The following is a 22,646-nucleotide window of genomic DNA, read 5'->3' as shown; positions in this document are numbered from 1 at the left end:
TCAGATTCCCACCCGTGAAGCAGCCAGCCACCAGGAAGAAAATACCAGCCTAAGACAACAATTATTTCGCCCATCTCTCCCTTCTCTCCAGCACTCACCAAGGTAACTGTCATCAGCATTGATGTGAGTCTGACGTGTCTCGAGTTGCCCTTTCACCTCCAAGATTAAATATTCAGGGTCATAGGACTGTTCAATAGCATCCTGAGTTGCCGAGAGCACCTGGCCTGAAGAAAAAGTGTGGTGTAGTGGTTAGAGTGTTGGACTAGGGCTGGGGACACCCAGGTTGAAATCCTCACTCTGCCATAAAGCTATTGGGTGACCTTGGGCCAGTCTCTCTCTCTCTCTCTCAATCTCTCTCTCTCCCCCTCATACACACACACAAACACACACACACAGAGGTTTGTGCAAGGATAAAAATGGGAGAGGGGCTATGTATGACACTTTGAGATGCCTGGAAGGGGAGCAGAATATAAATGTTAATGGTCTTGCTGAATTTGCGGGACATGGGGGAGGGATGGCGGAAGTCGGCATCTCCATGTGTGAGGAAGCAAACAACCAGTGCTGTGTCTGTTGTGATGCTACAGGAAAGTGGCAACAGATCCTGCTTCCTGTGAACCTTGGTGTTCATTTTATTTTCCTATAAAATAGCCCTCGAAGGTATGCTTGAAAGTAGGGTTGGAATCTGACAGGTCAAAAACAAGAAATCTCGATCAACTGGACCAGTCAAATAAATATTGCCAACTGATGTACCTTTTAAAGCACCAATTTTTATACTGTTGACAAAGTACAAAGAGAATTATGCTAGTTACAAAAACTACCGTCTTGTGAAAAACTCCACAATCCAGTCCATCCCACAGGGCATTGTGCTGGATCCCATGGAGGTCTCCTCTTCAGCCCCATAGCAAATGGCTGTGGTACCCCTGACTCGTGAGCATTAGTGACCTATACCACTGTGGGCAGAACGACATATTACCTCAGCAAACGCCTGTTCTCAAACCTGCACTTTGAGGTAGAACAGATGCAAACATGGAGATGCGTGCAGGGTCTCTGTGTGTGAATTGCCACTCATTTCTTAGTTGTTGGAAAAACTTGAAACCCACATGCCAAGGTTTTTCTTAAAGATTTTGTGTCACTGTATATATGCTTGCAAGCTGGAATTTAGATACTTTTTTTCAGCTCTACTGCCAACGCACTGCTTTTTCCTTTCTTTCTTGTATGCGCGCACACTCACTCTGGCACATACATGGTTCCCCCGTTTTGCAAAATCTCTAAATTAAGAGATTTTTATTTAGGTAGGGCCTGTAGTTCAGTGGCAGAGTATATTATTTCACAAGTGTAAGCCTCATATTCTACTCCTGGCATTCCAGGATCTCGACATGGCAGGGCTAGGAAAAGACCACAGCTTGAGATCTTGGGAAGCCCCTGCCTGTAGCGGTAGACCAGCTTTCCTTGAGTGGGTGTCTTCCCAATCCATTGGGCTACAACTCCCAGCACCCCCAGCCAGCCATGCCAAACAACGGTTGGACTCAGTCCAAGGCAGCTTCACGACATACACAAGTTTAAATAAATGCTCACAAAAAATAAGTGCAATTCACATTAATTGGCCTTGCTCTGTGCCCAGAATTGGACATTTTGTGGCACAGATTTGGAGATACATACAAGCGTCCCATAGATGTTGATTTAAATTTGAGGAAAGACCATGAACAGTTATCCTCACATAATCTCAAGGCTCACGCACACCCTCTTCAGCCAACATCCAATACGCACTTTCCATTTAAGGCGCTACTTGCCTCAGACTTTTTTTTTTAAATTAAGAGCTTCTGAACCAAAATGGAACCCTTAATTAACATTCACTAGCCACAAGCAAACAGGAGAGGGCCCAAGAGAATGGAATTTTGTTATACCGGATGCAAAATAATAATTGCTCACTACATTTCTATTTATCCCCAATGTCTGGCGCATGATCTGATTATCTACAGTGGCATGCAGAGCATGCCTTTGCCCTTTTCAGAAGATAGGGAAAAACGCCACTGCGTATAGTATCCCCATACACACAGTACTGCTCCACACACGTATAATTATAAACAGAGAGCCAGCATACTATTTCAGGCATGGTTTGAAAGCTCTTTCTAGGGAATCCCCTCTGCCCCACATATAGAAAATGTAACTGTCCTGTAAATGTCAGGGAGAAAATTATGGCAGCATAGTCCATGCTAATTTTCTACATCAAAGTGGGCTGACCTAAGGTTTGTAGAGTTTATTTTTTTAGTTTAAAAAAAAATGGCAAAGCAAGACAGCATATGCAGGATCTCTGAACAGTTAGGGCGTAACTAATACGGCTTGAGTAGGCCTGAGTATGAATCGTTGCTCAAGAATGCAATGTCTTGCCAGATTATCAGACCACGGCCCAGTTAATCCAGAGTTTTGCCTCTTACAGTGGCCAGTTAGGTGCTTCTGAGAAGCCCACAAGCACAGCATCAGAAGATGCTATGCGTGCCACTGATGGGCCACAATTTACCTTCCACCGAACTGTGTGTAGGGTGGGTTCCACCCACCTCGGAGGAGCATTCAAAGAAGCAACCCCACACCTGCATCAGTACACTGCAGAGGAACCTTGCCCATGATTGTGCTGAATATACAAACTACCTTTTAAATTGCCATAATGGGGGCAAATTCCTGCCATCATGTCTTACTTGTCCTCACCATCTTCTTTCCTGGAATCTGGGCCCTCTGCTCCTTCTTCTTTCCACATCCTTCGCATAAAACTAAGACTCTTCCCAGCACACCTTGGTGCCATCAACTTGGTTAATGGAAGAAGTGGGAGAAATCAAGGTGTCCTTGCTAGGCCTGGTCATCTTATCCTCTCTGTTCAAGGGAAGGCTTGATCCTAACATGTGGTGGGGTGAGAGGGCCGTAGCTCAGTGCAATAGAGAACCTACTTTGCATGCAGAAGGTCCCAAATTCAATCTCCAGAATCTCCAGGTAGGGCTGGAAAAACTCCTGCCTGACACCCTGGAGAGCCATTGCTGCCAGTCAGTGTCGATAATACTAGGCTAGATGGACCAAGGGTATGATTCAGTATAAGGCAGCTTCCTTTGTTCTGCTGAGAGTAGGGTGAATGATGAAAAGGTTTCTCACCTTGCCAGAAATAGCTTCCAGGGCCACCAAGAAGAACACGTCCAGACTGCAGCGAGAGGAGAGAGCATTAGTATTCACAGAACTTAGTAAGCGCCACTTTGATGGCTTTTTAGCAAATAAGGCAGTAGATACATGCCAAAAATAAATGAATAAAGGACCTTGGTCTTAAAGAAATTTGTTTCCTTATCCAAATACTTTTACATCCATCCCCACATTCCCCAAATTAGTACATGGGGCTCCCTGTGAGTTAGGCTGGGTCAAGGGATTGTGACTGGCCCACAATCACCCAGCAAGCTTCATGGCTGACCAGGGAACCTGAACCAGTCCAAGTCCAATGAATCTGATGCCCCCCAGATGTTTTGGACCACAGCTCCCACAATCCCTGATCACTGGCCATGCTGGCTGGGACTGATGGGAGTTGTAGTACAAAACATCTGGAGGGCACCAGGTTGCCTAACCCAGCATCATGCTTACTCTGACACCCACCCATTGGGTTCCCCATCATTTCACCCAGTGGTCACCCCTGCCCCACTGGACCACTCTAATCGCAGCACCTTCCCTGTTGGCTATTTAGCTGTGGCTCACAAGGGTCACACAAGCCACTGATGGTGAAGCCAGAAGCCTCCCAAAAGGAAGAATCTGCACTGGAGCAATCTCAGGAGATATTTGTCGGAACATCTCAGCTGGACATAGGTTGAAGAGCTACAACAGTGATGGGCAACTGGTGGCCCTCCAGATTCTTTGGCTTACTATTCCCATCAGCCCTAGCCAGCACAGCCAATGGTGAAGGATGATGGGAGGTGTAGGTCAAAACATCTGGAGGGCCAAAACATCTGGAGGGCCACAAGTTGCTCATCCCTTCACTACAAGATTCACAGAAGCATGTGGTTTCTTTGCTCTATCTTTGTAGATAATAATATTAGATCATCCGGATTTCTAAAACAGCCAATCACTGACAAAGAAGCCAATGGGGGAGATAAAAAGCACAATTAACAGGAAGCAATGGATCCAAACGGTGACAGCAGGCGGGGTGAAAGGTTGTGCAAGAGAGCAGCCTTCCCCAATCTGGTGCCCTCCATTATGCCCTCCGTCTGGCTGGGGGATGATGGGATTCGTAGCCCAACACATCTGGACAGCACCAGGTTGGGGAAGGCTGCTAATCCAGAAACCAGATGCCCTCAGCTGGGCACACATCTAATAGGGCAGAAATTCCCAGGCAGAGCCTCACCAACTCTGAGCATGTCCCTTCCCTGTTCTGCATAACCACAGTACCGCTAAACAAGGGGAATACAGGTTGGAATTCACACCACCTACTAACAATGGCAGTCAACACAGGGCATGTGTGTATGTCTCCAGCACAGAGCTGGACAGATGGAGGCATCTGATCCTCACACTTTGGACTACTGTGGGTGTCAGCCTCTACACCTTCCCCTACTTGTACATGGGGGGGGGGGCAGAATCCTTCAAGGACTAATACAGGCTGCATCCTCTCAAAGCAAACCTCTCCCCCACCATTGCAGAGATGTGACGGTTTCTGCCTGTGCCTTTTCCCAAGGCCATTTCACTACAAACCAGGATCACAGACAGGTGTCAAGTGGCTATGTTACAGTGCCTATTTTAAATATGTACCTCCCCAGCTTCACCCCAGGAGACTACCTGTCCCAGCCTTCAAACATAGGAACTTAGCTCCTGTTCTCAAGGGGGTTGGAGACTCACCTTTGTGAATTCAGCACTAAATCCACTTTGACAGTAGCCTTGTCCACGGGCTGAGTTCAAGTCTGGCAGACAGAGAGAGAGAGAAACAGAAGAGGGATGAGCAGGGACAGAAATTCAGAGGGGTTGGGTTAAATTGCAGCACAGAACCTCTTGGGTATAACAGATAATTGGAGATCAACTCAACACTGCACAGCCACTGAATTATGCGCTGGTACCACCCATTCCATGTTTTTGAATTAGATCTGAGAAGCATCTGTTTTCCACATCACCTTGTGCTTTCATGCATTTTTTTTACATTTGCACAATCAATCAAGGAAGTTGCAATACAGAAGGGAGACAGGTCAGGATGGCTTTCCTACTACAAGAGGCATCCAGAAGCATGCCTTCAAAAGGATCCCTTCCACAACAGGGTCCTACTTCCCTAGCCCCTATGACCAATAAGTTAAGCCCAGTATTTAATCTGATTCAAGGCTCAATCACCCCAACAAACGAGTTTTTAAAACCTAACCATTGTACATACAGGGATTTGAACACAGCCCTGGCCACTGGCTTAAAATTGAATGGCTTATCCCCAGAACCCATTTGCATTTATTTTTTTATACCATTTGTGAAGCCACCCTTAGTGATACAAACACATTGGAAAGGCAGCATATGAGTTTTCTAAATAAATAAATAAATGAATGAATGAATGGTATTTCTGCCAGCAAGCAGTTAAGTTGATGGTCAGGTGGTAGCTAGGATCAACAACAGAACAATTAAAATGCAAATCCACAAGCCAGCTGCCCTCCTTTGCAAACATGAAAAATGACAACAAAGGAAGCCTCTGAGCATGGACAAAGTGCTACTTGCCTGATCACAGTCAGACTTTTGGGCATACATGAGCTTCTTCAGCACCCTCATTTTAGGAGCAGCATCTCAGCTGCGATAAGGCACTGAAGCGCCGAGAGGGGATGCCAGCCCTGCCCAAGAAAGAAGTCTTCCCTTCCGATGGGGATGGAACCTCATCCCCAAGACACAGAACACCCTGGGCCAAAGAGGGGGGATGATATCATAGGAAGAAGGGAATGTAGGCTTCCAGACCCTCCTCCATTCTAACCATCCTCTCTTTGCCCTACCTGGATAGCTGGCATCAATGATCCTGAAACAAAACAGCAAGAGTAGGTAGGAGACAAGGGAAGTTGGCCGGGAATGTAATGGCAGGATAATTTAAATGCCAGTAGAGCTGGTCCATCCCTCTCTCTACCTTCAATCCTGCAATATGACTTCACTCAGAGCTCATAGGGAGAGCTCTCCCTTTGGGGGGTATGGAGGGGTCAGGATTGCTACTTCTCCCCAGGCTGCCCTCTAGCTATGAAGCATTCTCCAACAAGCATGGCTCTTTCTGACCCACAGGGCTCTCAAGAGACCGGAGTGGGGCAAGTGCTGGTCGTAGAGCAGCCTTCCAGCGCTCCCTGCACAAGGAGCCCAAAGGAAATGGGTCTGTTTTCCCCACACCCGGTGCCTTGCACCATGGTCCTGACCGTGTGTAGGAAGGAGCCAGCTGGATGAGTCTTCAACAGCCTGCCTTTTAATAATGGCAGGAATGAGAGCATGTTAGAAGGGCCAGCATGGGGGCAGGGAGGGGAGGGTGCCCACTGGATTTCTGTAGGGTAGAGGGGCTGTGGCTCAGTGGCAGAGCCCCTGCTTTGCATGCAGAAGGCCCCAGGTCTGATCCCTGGCATCTCCAAGTAGGGCACGGAAAACCCCTGCCTGGAACCCCGGAGAGCCGTTGCTGCCAGTCCGTGTTGACAACAGACGTACAATAATAGTCTGATTTGGTCTGTGGCAGTTTCCTATGTTCCTATGTACAGCCAGTCCATCTGGTTTTCCCCTGATCCAGCTGATGGCCAGTTCTGACCATGCACAGCTCCCAGGCCATAATTGTTCATCACAGCCGATGCACGATGCACTTTGTGCAAGTCAGCCATGTGCTGGCACAGAGACAAGCTAATAAGAATGTTGGTTTTTAACCCAGCTCATAAATGTGCCTCCACAGAAAACCCCAAACCAATACAGCATGGGCATTGAGACCGCCCCCCTCCCACATATTTCTTTCTTTTTTTCTTTTTTTTTTGCTCTCAGAGGGTGAGGAAATCTAGCAGCCTTATGCCTGTAACCTAAGAGCCCCGCCCATTGCCCCTGTGACTTACCTGAGCGGCAAGGTGCATATTCCACAAACTTGGTGAAGTTGTTGACTGACAGGTAACAGGTCCCCACCACCTCTTGCTCGGGCTCATCCTTGGTGGTTCGCCAGCTGTACAGGGGGGCGCAGGCCTGAGGAAAGAAGATCAGGCTGGTAAGCAAAGGCTAGGGGCTCAGCGTTCTTCTGCATTGTGGCCAACGGTCCCACAGCTGGTGCCAGATGAGCCCCGTGTGGTTCCAGGGTCACACGGCGTGGCTTCAGTGAGCCCAGCTACTGCCAGAGAGATGCCCTGCCTTCAGGAATTCACTACTGGGCAGCCTCCAGGTCTAGCCCATGGGCCAGCATCCTTTCCGGTGTCTTAGCACATCACCCCAGAGCACCAGTTCCCAAACTGTAGGCCAGTAGGGCCGTGACAGAGGCCGAAATGCACCTGGAAAATTTAAGCCACTAGGTTGACAAGCATAGGGCAATCCTAGAAGTATCACCATCAGCCAAAATGTGCGGTCCCATCTCTGAGCCCCAAATGAGAGATCAAAAGGGAAGGGGCAGGATGCCAGCAAGCAACGTTAACTGGAGTATCTCACAGTGGCAAGGAGGATGCCTTCCTATTGTCCTGGGACCTGACCGAAACACGAACACGAGCACGAACACACACACACCTCGATATACAAAGTTTAGAAAGCTGAAGAGTTTAAACAGCAGTTTGCAGTGCAGCAGGGCAACTATTGAAGCGCGGGGGGAAAAAGCATTCCTAACAGTAGTAATTTGGACCAGTCAGTCCTTGCAGTCAGTACGATGCAAAGAGCTAGATATTGAACTTGGTGTTGAGCATGGAATTCAGCGTGCTGAAAATCTGTTTTTTTAAAAAAAGCTTCTGGCCCCCATGGCTGAAAAGATTGGCTTGCAAGTGCTTCAGTAATGCCTGCTGAGATCTTAGAAGACCAAGATTGGGGGCGGGGGGGAATCTGAGCTAGATTTCCAGGAGTCAAAATGTGTCGGAGGGGGGGCCTTCATTGCCCTGCATAGCTCTGCTTGAGTAGCAGAAGCAGAATAAGCAACACAAATGAATGAAATAAATGCAAATGTATACAGGGCCCAATATTTTGATCTTTCATTTTTTTTAAAGCACAGAGCATTCCAGCCTTTCCCAACCTGGCACCCTCTAGATGTATTTGGGCTACTATTTTCATCACCCCCAGCTAGCAGTGCATGATGGCTGGGGTGATGGGAGTTGTAGTCTAAACACATCCAGAGAGGGTGACAGATTGGGGAAGGTTGCAGTATACCCAACCCCTTCATATGGAAAAAACCCAGTAGTTTATCATCACTTTGATTCCTCCACGTACTGTTGATCTGCAAACCTCTGGGCCAACGAGCCTGTCAGTGCAACAGGGGAGACCAAAGCATTTTTGTGTGGACTTGAGTCATTGCTGCTCTGTGGCAATTATGAGAAGCCCTGCAGTAAAGGGCTTAGCCTGAAAGGCTCAGAGGAGGTGAGCCTAGAAAGCAAAGAAGATAACAGAGGGACTTGATCACCGTCTTCAAATACTTGAAGAGGCTGCCCTAAAGAGGATACAGGACAACAGGTACTGCAAACAGCTGGACAAGAGGCAATTGCTTTACAAAGGCAGACAGGCAGGCAGGTTTAGGGATGGTATTGTGACTGCGGGGGGGGGGATGATGACACAAACACACATCTTTCCTAACTAAAAGAGCTAAGGGACAACGAGACAAATTGTCTAGGGCATCTCACGCACTTTGTTTGGGATTGTAAATTCAGCTTGTAGAGCGAAGAGACACAGTGGGGCATTCATAATTACGGAGCCTCCTTTAAGGGGAAAGGCAGATGACCACTGACCACACAGCAGGAGTGGGGAACTGCTTTCAGTCTGAGGGCTGAATTCCATTTCAGGGGAGCACTCAGGGGCCACATTCCAGTGGTGGGCGGGGCCAGAGAGAAAGGGGTGGAGTCAACGGGGCAGGGCCAAACTACCAACATATTGTAGCTTAAAGCTCTTGCTGCCCAGTACCTAAAGCTCGGAAGACATTTCAACCTTTTAGAATGCGGGAAAAGCTGCACAAAAGCCGGAAACCCCCAAAACGATTGGTGGTTAGGGGAAAGGGATACTGCCTTTTGGAGGACCCAAGAGGGCCAGATTAGGATCCCTGGCAGGCAAGATTTGGCCTCCAGCCCTGAGATTCTACACCCCTGCCATACAGTCTCACTCAGCAGCTCTAGCTGTATTGTCTGAAAGCGCCGGCAATGAAGCTGGCCAAATCTTACCACTCTCCCTGGGTGCAGAAATCTCATGAGCTTACAGAGCTCTCCATGCAGTCAGAGACATCGCATGGGACATTTTTAAGCTGCAAGAAGTGGTCATCTGCTCCTGCCCTTAAGTCACAAGGCAGGAGGAGTGCTAATCGCAGGACTGGGTGTACTGTATATCTTTCTGATCTATGCAGCCAGGACCGGCAGGGGTAGTTCAGGAAGTGCAAGTTCTCCCCTTCCTTAGGTTAAAAGGGACTAGCACATCTCGGACAATAATCTACTCTTATCCAAGGTAGTCAAACTTCTGCACCAAGACTAGCCAAATTCTACAGGCTGCATAAATCAGGCAACATGTGCTTGTTCTGCATAACATTTATTCTGCTTGGTCATTAGGAAAGGGAAGGAGCTATCTGGAGTGCTGAAAGCCTGCTCCTTCACTTCTGAGATTGCCAGTGCCCACATATTTTCAAGCCTGTCTTCACAGCGATAAGGGCTAGAAACTTGTGTACTTAAAGGGAAGCAAACAGATTTTGAAGATGCTGAATTCTGCAACTAATACTGGATTTCACACTTCCATGGCAACCCTAAAGCAAAACCTGGAGATGAACGGATGGCAACCTTGGGCATCTGTGTCAATAAAGACATTTTTCCACACTAAAAAAAACCTAGGCTGGGAGGGTGTTAATCAGGAGGTCAAATTCCCTTGGTTACGCTTGCCTTTTTAGAGATGCCTGCCCTTTGGAGAGAAAGCTCAGCATTATCATCCTTCGCAGCCTTCCTTTAAATCTATGTCAGTTTGTCACAAACTTTCTTAACATGCTGTGACCTCAACAGGCCACAGTGTTGCAACTGCAGCCTAAACAAAGATTTCCCAGCCTCCCAAAGTGCATGAGTGCTATATGTAAGACAGCTAGAAGGGAGGAGAAGACACTGGAGCCACAGTGCCTGTTTACTAAGAAATACGTTCCACTTCAGTCAATGGAGTGATAAGTGTGCATATAACTGCAGCCTGACAAGAACTATAAACCTCGTCAAGAGCGCACGGATGAAAAACATCAGCGATTTCCACTCTCCAGTTCAGAGGGTCTGGTTTCACCAGTGCCAGTACAGAGGTACTGTTAGTCATTGTTATCCAAGATGCAGGAAATATATTATTTGTGGCCAATTCCTTCACTCATCTAGTTGCACATCACTGCAATGTACAAGCCCACCACACTTAGCTGTAGCAACTTCCAACGGGAAGCACTTTTCTGATGACTGGAAACAAAGCCCTATGAGGAGAGACTGAAAGAACTGGGCATCTTTAGTCCTGAGAAGAGAAGACTGAGGGGAGAGAGGATAGCGCTCTTCAAGGACTTGGAAGGCTGTCACAGAGAGGAAGGACAGCATCTCGTCTCGATCATCCCAGACTGCAGGACACGGAATGATGGGCTTGTGACAGGAAGCCAGATTCCGGCTGAACATCAGGAAAAACTCCCTGACTGTTAGAGCAATACGACAATGGAACCCATTCCCTAGGGAGGTGGTGGGCTCTCCCACACTGGAGGCATTCAAGACGAGGCTGGACAGCCACCTGCCAGGGATACTTTGACTTGGATTCCTGTATTGAGCAGGGGGTTGGACTTGGTGGCCTTGTAGGCCCCTTCCAACCCTACTATTCTGTGATTCTATGACTGGAGCTGCCAAATCAGAGAACCCTGTGCTGTCAATCTGCGCATGACAGAGGATTCCTGTGACCAAAGGAAGAGGCCAAAGGCATAGTCTGACCCAGGCCTGTGCTTCCGTCACTGTACGCCAACTAATCATTTGCTTATGGCCCTTTGCTCAATAATACCCATACCACAACCCAACTTACCAGGATGGAGCTGCCGTGTGATCTCACTGTGGCTCCAAACCATTGCAGGGATTTGAACTCCATTTTCCCCAGTGTCTCATCTATACGGGATCCTGTGGGGTAGAGAATGCATGTGGGTCTAGGTCAGTGTTTCCTAAACTTTAAGTATCTGCGGCGCAGTCCCCCCCCCCAATTAAAACTGGAGGCAGACCTTGCTCTCTGTGTGTATATGTATAGGTATGTATATGTATATGCAGACATACGTGTGTGTGCATGCGCACACATGTCTGCATACACACACACACACACACTCCCTATGCAGGTGTTTGCCTGCTGGTGTGTACGGGTTAAGTGTGTAGGGGGATATGGGTGTGCATGTAAGCCCCATCCCTAACATCCCCACATGCCCAGTACCCAGTTATACAGCGCGAAGGTTGACCAAGGATTTGTAAGTCTGTTAACTGAAAATGCTTACAGAGTTCCTGCAGTTGTGAACCCTGCCTTATCATAGTTTCTGATAATGGGAACTCTGTAAGTTTGTTCAGCTGAATACAATCACAAAGCCCTCGTTGGACTTGGGTACCAAGCATGTAGGGACACTGGGGGCAGGGCGTACCTGTGTGTCCACATCTCCCCTTCACATTTTAGTCCTATATGTGAGCAGGCAAACACCTGCATCGGGCTATACACATACACACTTATATATATACGCACACCCCTTCTCAATCAGCTCCTAGAACAATGGGATAACAAAGGCATGTTGCCTCCAGGTGTCCTGCTTCCCTATCCTTTGCCCACTCCATGTATCCCCCCCCCCCACAAACCTACTTTGCTTGTAAACAACAAGGTTACTTATTCCCTTCTCCTAAAACCCCAACAGGCAGTGACCCCAGAAGGCTTGCTCTAGACCTTCTATGCAATGCAAAGGCTCTCAAGCTATTTCCGGTATATTGGGCTTTTTTCCAATTCTCTTTTTCTAAACGAACTGCCAAAAATGCAATTTGGTTCCACGTGGGTCCTTCTCACCCCACCCCCATCCTGTTTAATTCACATCGGTGCCTGGAAAATCAACAACCTGGAAAATGCAGTTTACAATTTCAAAAATCCCACAACGCTGCTGTGATCAGTAGTCCAGAAATTCTTCCCCGGTTTATTCAGAGAGAAAAAGATTTCATATTACAGCATTGTTTTTCTTCATCTCCCTGCACCGACCTCAAGATTTGCCATTGTTCCCATTTGGCAGGGACAAGAGGGAGGAAAATAAGGGAAAGACTGGAGGAGAGGAATTCTTGTTAATAAAAAATGCTTATGTCCCCCCACTCCTGCTGAACTACCCCACCTGAGTGTTGGACCAGGACTGGAGAGATCCGGGTTCTAGTCCCCACTCTTCCATGAAACTTACTGGGTGACTCTGGGCCAGTCACTGACTCTCAGCCTAACCTACCTCACAAGGTTGTTATGAGGATAAAATGGAGAGGAGGAGGATCATGTACGCCACCTTGGGCTCCTTGGAGGAAAGGCAGGATATAAATGTAAAAAATAAATAAATACCTCTATTTCAGTGGTATTTCATAATGTGATCCAGGAAACCCTGAGGCACCTTGGGAGCTTCTCAAGCGTTCCTCAATGAGATGATGAGCAATGGTGGACAAGCTTCCCCAGCGCTACTGGTATTTCCCTTCAATACACAGTTGGAAGGGTGAGTGGCTATGACCACTGGCCTATGACCCCCTCCCCCGACATCTGCTGGGCCCAGGAGCTGCCATTTTAATATTCCCCAATGCCTCCTAGTGACACTACATTTTAAAATTACATTTGGAAATTTAAATGGTGGCTCTTGGACCCAGCTGTCTAGTGCTGCTACCAGGTAAGCAAGAGAAGGCCCATCAAAGAAGGAGGCCAACCACTGGGCACTTTGCCAGGCCCCCTCCTCTCAAACCTGGCGCTGTCCCATTCCTATGAGACAACAGAGTGGCCAGCATGGCTGGCCATTGCCCATGTGACCTGAGTATGTGTCCTAGAATGTGTCCCATAATCTTCTACAATACACAAGGGATCCTTGGCAATCATGTGTGCTCCTCAACAAGAGATCGTTGACTCTTTTTATACTAGTGTTTTTGAAATTTCCGTGCGTGTGTGTGTGTCTGTGTGTGTATGCCTGTTTGTGTGTGTGAGACTAAAAAATTCTAGAAGCCAGTTCTAAAATTCAGCTAACTTCCTTATCATGTTGCATGCTTGTTTGCTTGCTTTGAGCAATTCTGCCTGAAAACAAAAAAGTGCTCTGTAAATAATGTGCTTGCATCCAGAATTTTGAACATTAGTTGTTCAACCAGAGGTGTGGTTCTGTGCTGCTTTCAACACAGAGATACCTAGATTTTACCAGCCCCCTGAAATCCCTAGAATGAGACTACACAGAAGGATAAGGGGCTCCCCAGGCAGCGTCCTGTTTTGCTCTCTGACTGGAATGTGTTCTCTGTTCTCAGCTGAGGCGAGGAAACTCTCCCTGGCCCAGCTCCACTGGGTACTGTCCAAGCCAAGTCTACAGCGCCATGTGCCAAGGCAGGGAAACCCAATGCTTGCCCAGCCAGCCAAAGGTCCAGGCCTTTCTGAGCTGTCAGCGGGAGGGAAAAGTTGGAGCCCTTCCTTCTCCAACCATATGGATGCCTTCGGGCCTGAGTGAGTGATTGTCAACATTTTTCCTTCACAAACAGTCCACTGACAGAATACTCATTCTGTTCAGGATTTAGTTATTTATGTAGTTGTTACATGTTTTTAACCCCACCCTCCCTGAGAGCAGCATACAGGGTTGTCTCACTTCCCGTTTTATCCTCAGAACCACCCTGTGAGGTGAGTTAGGCTGAGAGGTAATGAGCAGCCTAACATCATCCCAACTTCCCCCACTGTGCAGAAGGGCTGTAGCTCAGTGGCACAGCACACGCATCTCACGCAAAAAGTCCCAGGTTCAATCTCTGGCATCTCCTGGTAAGGCTGGGAAACACTGTTGCCTGAAATCCTGGAGAGCAGGTGCGAGTCAGTGACCTGGTTCTCACGACATGATAGACCTCCGTGGCTTAATTTAGCCATGGAGGCTGTTGTGTCATGCCACGTGCCTGTGGGCACCCATTTTGCACAGTGCGCACAGGCACCCGTTTGCCGTGGTTTGCTGTGTTGTGTGAACCCAGTGTTGTAGGTTGTTTGAGGGCACACAAAACCCTCAAATAACTCTAAAACAAACTATGGGTTATTTGAGGGTTGCTTACCACCTCAGACAACCCATGATGCTGGGTTCATGTGACACAGCAAGCTATGAGCACGCCACCACCACTTGCATATTCAAAATGGTGGCCAGTGGGCTCCGCTAAGCCCCATGGGGAAATTAACCTACCGTGTCTTAGTGTTATGTGCGAACAGCCCCAGTGTTGATAATCAGTGGCGACTCCACGGTCTTTGGACAAGACACCCTCAATGGGCCCCCTCCCTCAGCGGGTCTACCTTCTTACCAGCTTTGGTACCTGCTGCTCTTCCTTTTCCTCATCACTGTTACCACCTGCTTGCTCAGCACGCAGAGAGCCAGTGAGCAAGCAGGCCGTGGCATCTACGGCTCCTCTTCCACACCACCACCATTGTCTGGGCCGGAGTGAGAAGTAGGTGAACAAGCAGGTTGCAGTGGTAAAGAGGAGGAGCGACTCCAGGGGGCTCTTGTCAGTGGGCCCTCAGCTGAGGTGTGGGCTGTTGGCAGGTGCTGACCTTTGGTGCTGGCTCTCAAGACAGGACTGAGCCAGATGAACCAATGATCTGCCTATAACAAGGCAGCTCCCTAGGCTCTTGCATGTTGTTGATCCAGTGAGCGTCCCGGCTGTGTGGGGACTTGAACTCAGGTCTTCCCAGCCCTAGTCCAACACTCTTACCACTACACTACCCTGGCTCTCCAGAGATGTCATGTCTGTCTCTTCCATCCTGTGCCCCAGAAGTGACCCCTCACAAAAGAGCAATCCCTTATGCCAGCAATACACACATTTCAGGTATCCAACAACCCATCCACAAATCAATTCATGAAGAACCACAGTCGCCCAACCCAACGTGGGGCTGGGCTTCTGTGTTTTTAATAACTCCGCAGAAGGGGAGAATTTTGGCAGCTACAATTTTCTCCCGCTACTATGAGGGGAGAAGCAGCATGTGTCAAAAATTCTCCTTTCCACACAGGAATGCGATCTCATAGTTAGACTGGGACCCTCAGCCCTTGATGGTTGTGCTCCACTGATCCCTACTAATGGCTCAAAAAAACCCCACCCCACCTCTCTGCAAGGCTCTCAAAGAAGTGAGCCCAGGAAGATGGGACTGATTCTAGCAATTCTCCATTCTCTTCTTATTCCAGCACTGCCAATCAAACTGCATCTTTTGGCTGTTGATCCTGCAAGATTAGGGCATGGGGAGGAAAGGGAGGTCCTTTGCTGCTAAGCAACCACAGATGAAGAGCGATGGAGGAAGGGGGAAGGCTCAGAGTCACACACAGCCTGAACTTCCTCTTTGAAATGGACAGCTGCCATTAGCCAGGATTCTCTCACAGAGAGAGAGAAAGGATGCCTGAATTTTGCACTAGAAATTAGAATATCATTTAAAGTCAATTTGGTGTCATACTGAAAGATCTAATAAGGACTGCAGTGGGACAGTACACCCTTGCGACAGAGAAAGGGCTCCTAAAATACTTCCAGGTCAGCCAGACAATGCCTGGCAAAAGATTCCAGTCCCAATGCAGTCCAACTGGTGCTTCCAGTATCGAGTTGAAAGCAGTCACCACTCAAGCAGCTAATGCCAGGCAAATGGGGCCTGTACCATAGAAAGGGAAGGGCAACCTTTCCCAACCTGGTGCCCTCCAGTTCTTTTGGACTACAACTCCCATCGTCCCTGATGACTGGCCATGCTGGCTGGGGCTATGAGAGTTGCCGTCCGAAAGAACTGGAGGGCACTGGGTTGGCGAAGGTTGTGGGGCAATGACTCCCCTGTCAACTTCATGGTTTTGGCATGCAAACACTGCTTTTTCCATTGTTGGAAGTAGTTTGGGTTTGTATGTCACTCGATTAGGGATATACGGACTGTGTAAAATCTGCTCCATCTGTGTTTCATGGACTGTCAGGTGCCTTTTGTTCCATCGTCCTCCCACAGACGGATGCGAATAATTTTTTTCATCATGCGGAAAAATACGTAAATAGTTACATAAGTATTTACGTAAATATTTACACAATTTACCTTAGTACGTAACATTTAGCGTATTGTCCCCCATTCCATTCAACATTTCCTCAGCAGAAACTCAAGTATTTTCCTACAAATTTATATGCGTAAATTTCTGGAAAGTAAAAAAATCATCTGAGAGTCCATGGACTCCGTGAGGCCTGAGAGGGTCGCTCCGCAGCAGATTCCGCAGGTTGGATCCTTAGAAATCCAAGCTCATTTTAGCCCCTCTTGAATTTCCCCAGCATTCCTACACTCAATTCTTTTAGAGCTCGATGATGCCTGGCAGACCTTCGGCTTAGGATCCACCATGTGCTTCATGCTGTGCCCCTTCCCAGAAAAAACAACCAGATGAAATGAGGGGACGGTGACAGCAAGGATTGCTTAGAACTTACACATTTCCTGCACGGGAATTACTTCCGTGTGATGGTCCCAGACTGATCAGTTTTGCCAGAATTGTCATGCTTCCTGCCACCCCACCATCACCACCGCCTCCCGCCCCCCCCACACACAGAATTGCTCCTTATGTAGGAAATGCATACTGTTTGAAGAGTTCTGAGTTAGGAGGAAGGAAGCAGGAGTGTGGTCTTGATGTGGGGCTGGAAGTCAAAAGTATACATTACTCATTGCAAGAGTACTTTGTTCATTTGACTATGAAATTGTAGGGTTCTTAAAACTGTGTTTCATGATAAATGGGCTGGTGTCAAGAGTAGGCATGGCTGGGCACCTGCACAGGGCCCACACCCCAGCTGGGGCCCACTGACAAGAGCCCCCTGGAGTTGTTCCTGCTCTTCACCATTCTAACCAGCTTGTTCACCTGCTTTTCCCTCTGGCTGGTGGTGAGGAGCAGCAGCAGCAGATCCCACTGCCTACTTGCTCCTAGGCTCTCTGCCCGCCCAGTAAGCAACATAAGAAGAGCCATGCTGGATCACACCAAGGGTCCATCTAGTCCAAGTGGCAGCAGTGATGAGAAAGAGAATTAGGAGCAAGTGCAGCTAGTGACAATGGTAGTGAGAAGGCAGATGCAGTGAGGGAGGGATGCCATGGAGGGTGTCTTGCCCAAGGGCTCTCAAAAACCCAGAGCCGGCACTGGATCCAACCGTGTCCAGCTGCTAGCGCTATTTATGGTGCGTGAGTGGAAACCAACACTCGCAATATCAAGAGTGCTTGTTAGCATGACAGGGTTCCGCTAGCGCAGCATAAACAATGCTAGCGGCCAGGCACCATTGAATCCTTTCCATTTATCATAGAATACAATTAAAGCCCCAGAGATTCCCGGGAAACCCATCACGCCAGCCAGCATTATTGATGTAGCACAAACATTGGTTTCTGCTAGTGCAACGTCAATAGTGCTGGCAGCCGGACACCGTTGGATCCTTCCTTATGTATCACTGTACGGTTTTAAGTATTGTTGCGAGCTGCCCTTGACACCAAACAGGAGAAAGAACAGGATATAACTAAGAACAGTAAATAAATACATTTTGGAAGGAGGTCAGGCAAATATCCAGCCAGCCCCTACCATGAGCCCACGCCCCCCCTACCTTTGTTGTCAAATTCGATGGGTGTGCAGCTCATGTTGCCGAGATGCCAAGGACAGTAGTAGACAGCACCTCCCTCTGTGACATTTGGCTGGTTTGTTCTGGCCTTGGGTGCTCCAACGAGGACACTGAAACTGCGAGGAGGAAAGGCAGGGGGGAATAATAGGGTTAGTCTAAGGCTGAGATGCGTCCTGAGCAAAGCTAACCTCCTTTCATGGAGGAGAAGGCTATCAATGGCTAGCAGTCATGATTGCTATATATTATCTCCAGTATCAGAGGCATTATGCAGGGGAACAGGAGCGGGGGGATGCTATTGAACTCATGTCCTACTTCTGGGCTTCCCACTGGGGCATCTGGTTGGCCACTGTGTGAACAGAATGCTGGACTAGGCAGGCCTTTGGTCTGATCCAGCTGGGCTTTCCTTGCGTTCTCCTCCTAACCTATCCCCATTTCCTCGCAAGCCTGCTGAAAACACAGACAGCGCTACTGACAGCCTTGACTCCCCTGTGCACACCACTGCAAGGACTCTGGGACTGGGTCTACACACACGGCAGATGGAAGCGATAGAAAGAACTGTCCCACTTCAGGATTGCAGGTAAGATATACCACTTTTGAATGTTCGGCACTTTAATGCGCACACACGCGCACACGCCCCGCAAATAGAAAGGTACTACATGAAAAACCAAGGTTTTAGCTTAGTCCTTTGATGGCTGTGCTGTTTCTTCTATTTCCAGGGAATGTTTGTTTTTTGAACACAGGAGACAATTAAAAAAACAAAACTCCCCCATCTGCAGTCTGACGTGGCACAGCCCATTCTATCACCTTAAGAACCTCTGCCTCATGCTCACCCCTTATCGTCCTGCCTGTGGAAAGGAGGCTTGGGCTAAAGCACACAGGAAGAAAATCAGCTTGCTTGTTTTACTCTAAGCGGGGAAAAGGGCTTTATATAGTATAAGTGAGACCTGCGACAAAACATTGCCACGTATTCTCACCTCCTAGCACAGGAGGGCTCCGAATCGGGGTTCCAGCCAGCCAGATGCAGAACGTGGCTTTGTCCAGAGAACATGGCTTCCTAAGAACCTCAGCTTTCATTTAAATGGTGCAAGCAGGCTTCTAGCCCTTATGACTGTGAAGAGATACTTCAAAACATATAGGGAAAGCCTCCTGGAAACCCAGAAATCAAGGGGTTGGCAGAATAATATTTCCATTGGTTTGGGGCAGGAGCTTCAGTGCTCTGCTTAGTTCTTACGCCCTTCCCTGGGACTAGCGAAACTTGAATCAATTATGAAAAATAAGAGGAATTGTGCCAAATTACCCAGCTTTCTGTTTGGGGGGGGGTTGCACTCTGCTCTGGAACGTGTGGTCTGTTCTGATGGGTGGATGGTTGAGTGTTTGGGAAGAAGGTTGCACTGGGCGGTTCCTGCCATGCCTTGCCCAGGACCAACCATTAGCAGTTTGCTCAATGCAAAAAAAATGGAATCAAGCAGCATCAAATACATCCCTACCCTGGTGATTAAGTGATATGATATGATCCCAGTACCATGATGATTGAGCCTCCCTGTTAGATGTCCCTGGGCCATGCTGAAGAACTTCACTGAATCTGGATTCCAGGAAGAAAACTCTTGCAAGGAAGGTCTCTGCAACATACTCCCTGGAGCAGCCTCCCTGCAAGCCTGGTTCCCTCCAGAAGTGTTGGACTAAAACTCCAATCATCCTCAATGAGCATGTGTCATGCTGGTTAGGGGGAAATCCTCTGGTTCGCTAGCAAGAAATGATAAGTTTCAGGCCTCACAGTGGCTAAAACAAATCAACCTTACAGTATTAGAAACACCACCGCTTGCTGGCAGTGTTGACAGGTACGAGCCTTCTTTGGTGCAGCCTTCCCTGACCTGGTGCCCTCCAGGTGTTTTGGGCTACAGCTCCCATCAGCCCCTGCTAGCATGGCCAATGATCAGGCATGCTGAGGGTTGTAGTCTGAAACACCTGTAGGGCACCAGCTCAGGGAAGGTTGTCTGTCTCCTTACATCCTGCAGGGATGCGTCTCGATGTCTCCTTTCCGAGAGCTTGCTAGCCAGAGGTGGGTCTGTTTTGGTTTGGAATACCTGCGGCTCAAATGCTTTCCATGGCATTTATTTGAGGAGGGACTGGGGGGGTCTGTAGATTGGAAGCATGTCTGGTCTCCTCCTCCACCTCTGTCCCCCATCTCCTGACAGCCTCCCGATTCTCCGTTGACCCAACCCCACCCCCTCGACAGAGCTCCCTGGTGCAGGACAAAGGGCCCTTGTGCAGGCAGCCAGGTGTACAGTTCAGCAGCTGCAAGCAGGCAGTGGATCTACCCCCTCCTGGGGCCCACAGGCCTGGGAAAGAGCTTAAAATACCCAGCCATGGCAGCGAGAGCCCCACAAGTATAGGAACGGAGGGGGCAACTGGGACAGCAAGGAGAACCCCCACACGAGCAGCCTCCTGGCTGCAAACCTGCCAGACGCATGCAACACCAAAGCCATCTCTGGGAACCAAAACCCGCCTCCCGTTTTGGCCTCTGCAGGAAGCCGGCAGTCGACTGGGAGGAGGTCTGCCAGGAATCCCAGCCCGGCTTCAAACTTGGATGGAGAAACTCAAGACCACCAAGAACAGGAGGAACTATCATTCCTGGATCATGGCAAGCAAGGGATGTGATGAATAGGAGTGGGGAGACAACAGGTCAGGCTCCCCCCTGCAAAATCGGTTCAGCATCCCCAAGCAACAAGCAGCAAAGCTAGCAACCCTAGCTGCAACCACATGACAAAGCAAATCTCCAGGTGGGACAACATGCCTAGCTCAGGGCCACCATGGCAGAGAGAGAAAGCCTAAAGAATTTGGGTGGGAAAGAATCCCAGAATTTCTATATAAAGATTGTATTTTGTCCTGCAGTTGTGGTTTGGCTTGAAAGCATCCAATGCTGGTTCCAGGTTTTTGAGGGCCCTTGGGCAAGATGCCCACAATGGGCCCCCTCCCTCAGTGAGTCCACCTTCTCCCCACCATTGCCACCAGCTGCTCTTGCTCCTCCTCCTCTTTCTCATCATCGCTGCCACTCGCTTGCTTGACAGGCAGGGAGCCAGTGAGCAGGTAGGCTGTAGCATCTCCTGCTCCTCCTTCTCACCACCACTGTTGTCTGGCTCAGAATGAGGGGCAGGTGAACAACCAGGTTGCAAGGGTGAACAGGAGGAGCAAGTCCCTGGGGCTCTTGTTAATGGGCCCCTGCTGGCGTGTGGGTCCTTGGCAGGTGCGCAACCATGCCTACCCTTGACACCAGCCCTGCAAGAACCGATACCTGGACATGCTAAACTGTTTGGGAAGGTCTGCCAAGCTTTGGTGTGACCATTAATGTGTCATATGAAGTCCTTGATTGCGAAGATTGAACCAAACCCACTGGAAGCGAAGACCTCTCCATAGAATGGCATCAAAATCTTGTGTTCTGAAGGCATGGGGGTATTCTGAACCCGGACCTGGGTGGAGAGACCTCTTGCTATAAGAATACTGAGGGCATCCCAACACAGCAAAGAAACAAAGTGAAAAGACAAGTCAACCAAGTAAGCTACTTTTTCACAGAATGCATAATGAAAGCTTGGATTACAAAAATACATGAAAGATGATGACTGGGAAGAACAACCCGTATTAGTGATTGTGACTGGGTTCAGACTACACACCGCAGCTCATTGAGGGTTATTTAAACCATGACGAGCCAGGGTGCCTGAGGGCACCAAATTGCATATGCAACCCCCATCAGGGGTTCCCGTGTCATGCAAACCTGGCAAGTGTGGGTTACGTGAGTGTTGAAGAACCTTCGCATAACCCATGATCTGTTTTGAGGTTACGTGATGGTTGTTTAACCTTCACATGACCCACACTCGCCAGGTTTGCATGACTCGACAATCCCCAAGCGGGGGTTGCATATTTCAAATGGTGGCCACACACACCCCACACACACCACAGCTTCCCCGTGGGTTAAATAACCTATGGTGGGCTGTCGTATCATGCGAAGAGCCCCTGTGAGTACAGGACTGGGGTGGTAGCCATTCCAGATCAATGAATCTGGGATAATCGTGCATGCTCCTGTAGATACAGTACAAGAGTTCCCTAGCTCTTGCAATTCCCACAGTTCTTTTGGAGTACGGTTGGTGTTACAGTGGTTTAGATTTACAGGGTATATACAGGCCTTTTGAAATACCTGCACCTGCCTAGCCTGACCACAACCCAACGGTTCATCTTAATAGGGACCAGGGAAACCCAGAGCTTGAGTACGCTGGATTCTTTCCTTCCCCAACTGCTGTCTCTTTGGATGTTTTTGTAGGTAGGCACTGCAAACTTTCAGATCTAATGCCTTTATCTAATCTCTTCTGTTTGCGGAGCCAGGTCCCTGTTCCACGTAATCCTCATGGCACCAAGATAGGCAATGGGATACATTAGGGTCCATCCTTTCTCTCCCTCATGCACACTGTCGGGGGGGGGGGAATCTGCACAGCACACAGACTGCAGAGGGGCCAAGAGGGGTCATCAGCACTGGGAAACACAGGCTGCCCCTTCTTCACTCTTCACGTTAACTACTCAGCCACGACTGAGGGTGAGCATCCACAACAGACCAGAAGAGAGATGCCCATAAGCACACAGCGCTGTTTATTCCCATCAGCCCCTACTCATGTCAGTGTGCCTGGTGCAGAGGACTGCATAAGAACATGAGAAGAGTCATGCTGGAAAAGTCCA

At 48.8% G+C, this 22,646-nt stretch overlaps 1 protein-coding gene across 1 annotated transcript in view; it reads right to left on the bottom strand.

Annotated features, from left to right (window-relative positions):
- The window catches only part of ITGA5 (integrin subunit alpha 5), a 103,012-nt gene that overhangs the window by 58,701 nt on the left and 21,665 nt on the right, over positions 1-22,646 (bottom strand). The window contains exons 2-7 of the mRNA XM_084836535.1: positions 17,910-18,040; positions 11,161-11,252; positions 7,044-7,167; positions 4,855-4,916; positions 3,139-3,184; positions 99-224 (exon numbers count right to left, since the gene is read on the bottom strand). Of these exons, the coding sequence (XP_084692661.1) occupies positions 99-224; positions 3,139-3,184; positions 4,855-4,916; positions 7,044-7,167; positions 11,161-11,252; positions 17,910-18,040 (581 nt within the window). The remainder of the gene's footprint in view (positions 1-98; positions 225-3,138; positions 3,185-4,854; positions 4,917-7,043; positions 7,168-11,160; positions 11,253-17,909; positions 18,041-22,646) is intronic.

Source organism: Heloderma suspectum, chromosome 2, assembly GCF_057233095.1.
Source record: "Heloderma suspectum isolate Gila_16-S chromosome 2, 16-S_ref, whole genome shotgun sequence".
In the NCBI taxonomy this organism is placed as follows: Eukaryota; Metazoa; Chordata; class Lepidosauria; order Squamata; family Helodermatidae; genus Heloderma; species Heloderma suspectum.
The sequence above is the reverse complement of the archived record's forward strand: the minus strand, read 5'-3'. Positions and strand labels throughout refer to the sequence as shown.